This window comes from Frankliniella occidentalis, unplaced genomic scaffold, assembly GCF_000697945.3.
Source record: "Frankliniella occidentalis isolate FOCC.00 unplaced genomic scaffold, Focc_3.1 Scaffold2881, whole genome shotgun sequence".
Taxonomy (NCBI): Eukaryota; Metazoa; Arthropoda; class Insecta; order Thysanoptera; family Thripidae; genus Frankliniella; species Frankliniella occidentalis.
Genome location: NW_026269953.1, coordinates 1 through 3103, shown reverse-complemented (window position 1 = coordinate 3103; position 3103 = coordinate 1). Strand labels below are relative to the sequence as shown.

At 49.8% G+C, this 3103-nt stretch overlaps 1 protein-coding gene across 1 annotated transcript; it reads left to right on the top strand.

The window, feature by feature from the left end:
- Positions 1–254: 254 nt before the first annotated feature.
- LOC113213929 (uncharacterized) lies at positions 255–2728 on the top strand (the record flags this gene model as incomplete). Its single annotated transcript, XM_026433155.2, is given in 4 exon segments — positions 255–309; positions 417–557; positions 1236–1709; positions 1770–2728. Coding segments are annotated over 3 exon segments (1434 nt in total). The 3' UTR covers positions 2589–2728.
- Between the last annotated feature and the right edge of the window lie 375 nt (positions 2729–3103).

Genomic DNA, 3103 nt, shown 5'->3' with positions numbered 1-3103 from the left:
CCCCCCAGCACGGAAAGAAACAAACAACTCAGGTTGCAGCCGGCGTGCGCCCTCCCTGGCCCTGACTCGTAACAACCTAACCTGAACACACACAGGTTATTGTCTTACTTTTAAGTTCCACTGCCGGGTAGCACTTCGACTACAACTCTCTTTAGTTGCCAGCGCCAACCACCTAGAACCTCTGGGTCACTCGTTTTATCAAGTTGACAAAGTAATCAATAGTTATTGGTCAAAAAGTATTAGCGTTGCATTAGCCCCTGTTTGATATAGTGTTCCTACTGTGCTGACCCCACGGGACTTTTTATTGATGTAAGTCAGAACCTTGTTTTTACATTGGTGTTTCGTGATAGTTGAATGTAAAGTCATTTTTAATCGAAGTACTTGAGCGTGACCCTCTTCTTCTCTTTTGTTTTTAGATGGAACTCCAGTGTGACATTTGTTTCATCGATTATGACCTGGACTCGCATAGGCCCAAGAGCTTGCCCTGCGGACACACCATTTGCAAAGAGTGTGTACAGAGGGCAGAGCTGGAGAAAAAGTGCCCAACTTGCTGGAAGGTGAGGAAGCGTTCATATTGTTTTGGGTAGTACTACATAACTTGTATACATTTTTAGGATATCAAATCCTGTTTGCTTAGATGAGCCGACTAATTTTTATTCGTAGAATTTCTATGGTATATATTTAAACCTGAAACAGAATATCCAATTTATTTCATAGTAAAGTACAGAAAGAGAGTTTTGGTAACTAAGCTTTCTTATCGATAAGAGTGAGGGTGATCAGACTTGACACCCCTTTACCATTTGCACATTTATTTATATTTGCACTGACCAACACGTCTGGGTTTGCTTAGGTGAATCAGAATGTTCCGTGATGCAATTAATATACTTTCACAAGTTATGAAGATATCTTGTTCAAACTAAGAGAAAACCCATTAGGACCCTATGAGACGCCATCATTTATCAGGGGCACCAAATACAAAAACACAACCTAAATATGGCTTAGCAAACATATTTATTGTGCCAGTTCTTGCAAATATATGCAGCATTATTATTGTTGTACTTCTTGTCCATAAACTAATGGAATCCTGGGTCAACAAGAAAACAAGATGCCAAAATAGTAGCATTTGTGCACATTTTTCACTGCTGTCTTCTTTAATACGACTTGCATAGTATTTTGTGGCCGTTTTAGGTAGGCAAAAGCAAATATCATTGCAAGTGCATTTTCTTTCCTTACAGGAGCTGCCTGGTGACCTTGGTGACCTCCCGGACACCATCCTAGCGATTCGGCTGATTGAGAACGGAGGCGTCCCACCACGCAAGAAGCCTAGAAGAGAGGACAGCGACCAGCAGCGGCTGCAGCGGGGCGTGGACGCGGGCAGGAAGGTGGTGGAGGCTCTGCGGCTGGCGGTCCCCAAGGCCGTGGAGGCGCTCAACCGCCAGCTGGACGCGTCCGTCGCCCAGCTCCGCCAGCTGGAGGAGACTCTGGAGCAGGTGCAGCGGGGTGCGGCAGGGGATGGGCGCACGTCGCAGGAACAGCTGCAGCTGGCCACGCAGCTGGAGGACAGCCTCGGCCTGCTCAACACCAAGTGCAGCGTCGTCGCAGAGGAGGAGGACGGGTCCACCTGGAAGGCGGCTGTGCAGATCGGCGGGTTCGGCGACAGTCTTAGGCTTCTGTTGCTGCAGCTGCGTGCGGACGGCCAGCTGGGAAAGGTAAAGCGATCTTTCTTCATGTTAATCTGGGTGTGGTGCTCATTTATGTTTGCCTTCCAGGTTGACGACGTCCCCGTTCCCTCCGCCGCAGCCGCTTATGTTGGGCCACCAATAGTTGCCTCCCTCACTATAAGTGAAGATGATATGACGGACGACCACGGCTTGAAAGTAAATGAAATCCTACTGGACAAGCGACGGCTGGAAAACATACGCTGCATAACCGGCTTAGAGGGCGAGGGCTCGGACAGGCTGCTGCGCGTCGTCGCGTCGCACTCGCTTCACGTCGAGGAGCTCGTGTTCTCGGCTGAGGTTGGACCGAAGGTCATGGAGGAGGTGCTGAAACTGCCTTCTCTGAAAAGGCTGGACACTGAAAGCATCGAAAACCGCGATGACTACCCGGACCTGCCGTTGCAGCTGGAAGAACTCAAAATAAATGGACCAAGCGAGCAGCAGCTGGACTGTGTGATGCGAATGCCCGCCTTGTACAGTCTAACAGTTTTGAATTACCTTGGTGCAAATCTCACATTTCCCCCGTCAGACTATGGAACACTGCGGTGGCTTGGCGTCAGCTTCCACATCAACTACAAGCCCACCATGCTCTCCCTGATCCGTGCCCACGCTTCATCGCTGCAGGAGCTGCAGGTGTCCTGCAGCATCAGTGAGGACGAAGAGGATGGTGACTACTACTTCCCCGAGCTCGGCCAGGACCTAGCTGCCTGCGATCTGCTGCGCCTCCGGCGACTCGTCCTTGAACGCGATTACACCGCCCCGTGCGAGGATGCTGCCGGCTGCCTGATGCAGCGCCAGAACCTCCGCGGCTGCCTGCCTCGCTCGGTCGAGGTGGTTTGCGACGCCTGCCGCACTAATATTTTCGGGTGACTGCGTACTCCTCCACTACTCCAAACTCCCCCCGTCCAAGACTTATTGCCGTAGTGTTCTTGTCATAATATTTAATCCTAAGACTATCCCAAAGCTTAATTTAAGTTGGCATCAGTAAAATAAACCGTACCTTCATCTTATCTATTTATAAAATAATCTTGCGCTTTCCTCCTCCTTTTAAACACTGTTGGTCTACTCTGCACCCAGAAAAATGAAAAGTTGTAGGGACCATCTCGTGGTTCTTTCGACGATACCCCAACCATGAGATATGGTTGAGACTGCGATCCACTAGTGGTGAAAACCGTATTCTCGGTTGACACATCGGTGCTGTTATTGCCTCAACCATATTTTGTGGTTGTCTCTGCAGTAAGCATAACCATACGCTCGTTGCTGCAACTTTTCATCTCTCTGCGTGTACTTACCAGCCGACCTGTATCGACGGGTCTGGAGAGAGAGAGAGAGGGGGGGGGGCGCCACTCGAACTCTTACTCTTGCAGGCGCGTATTAAGGGGGGG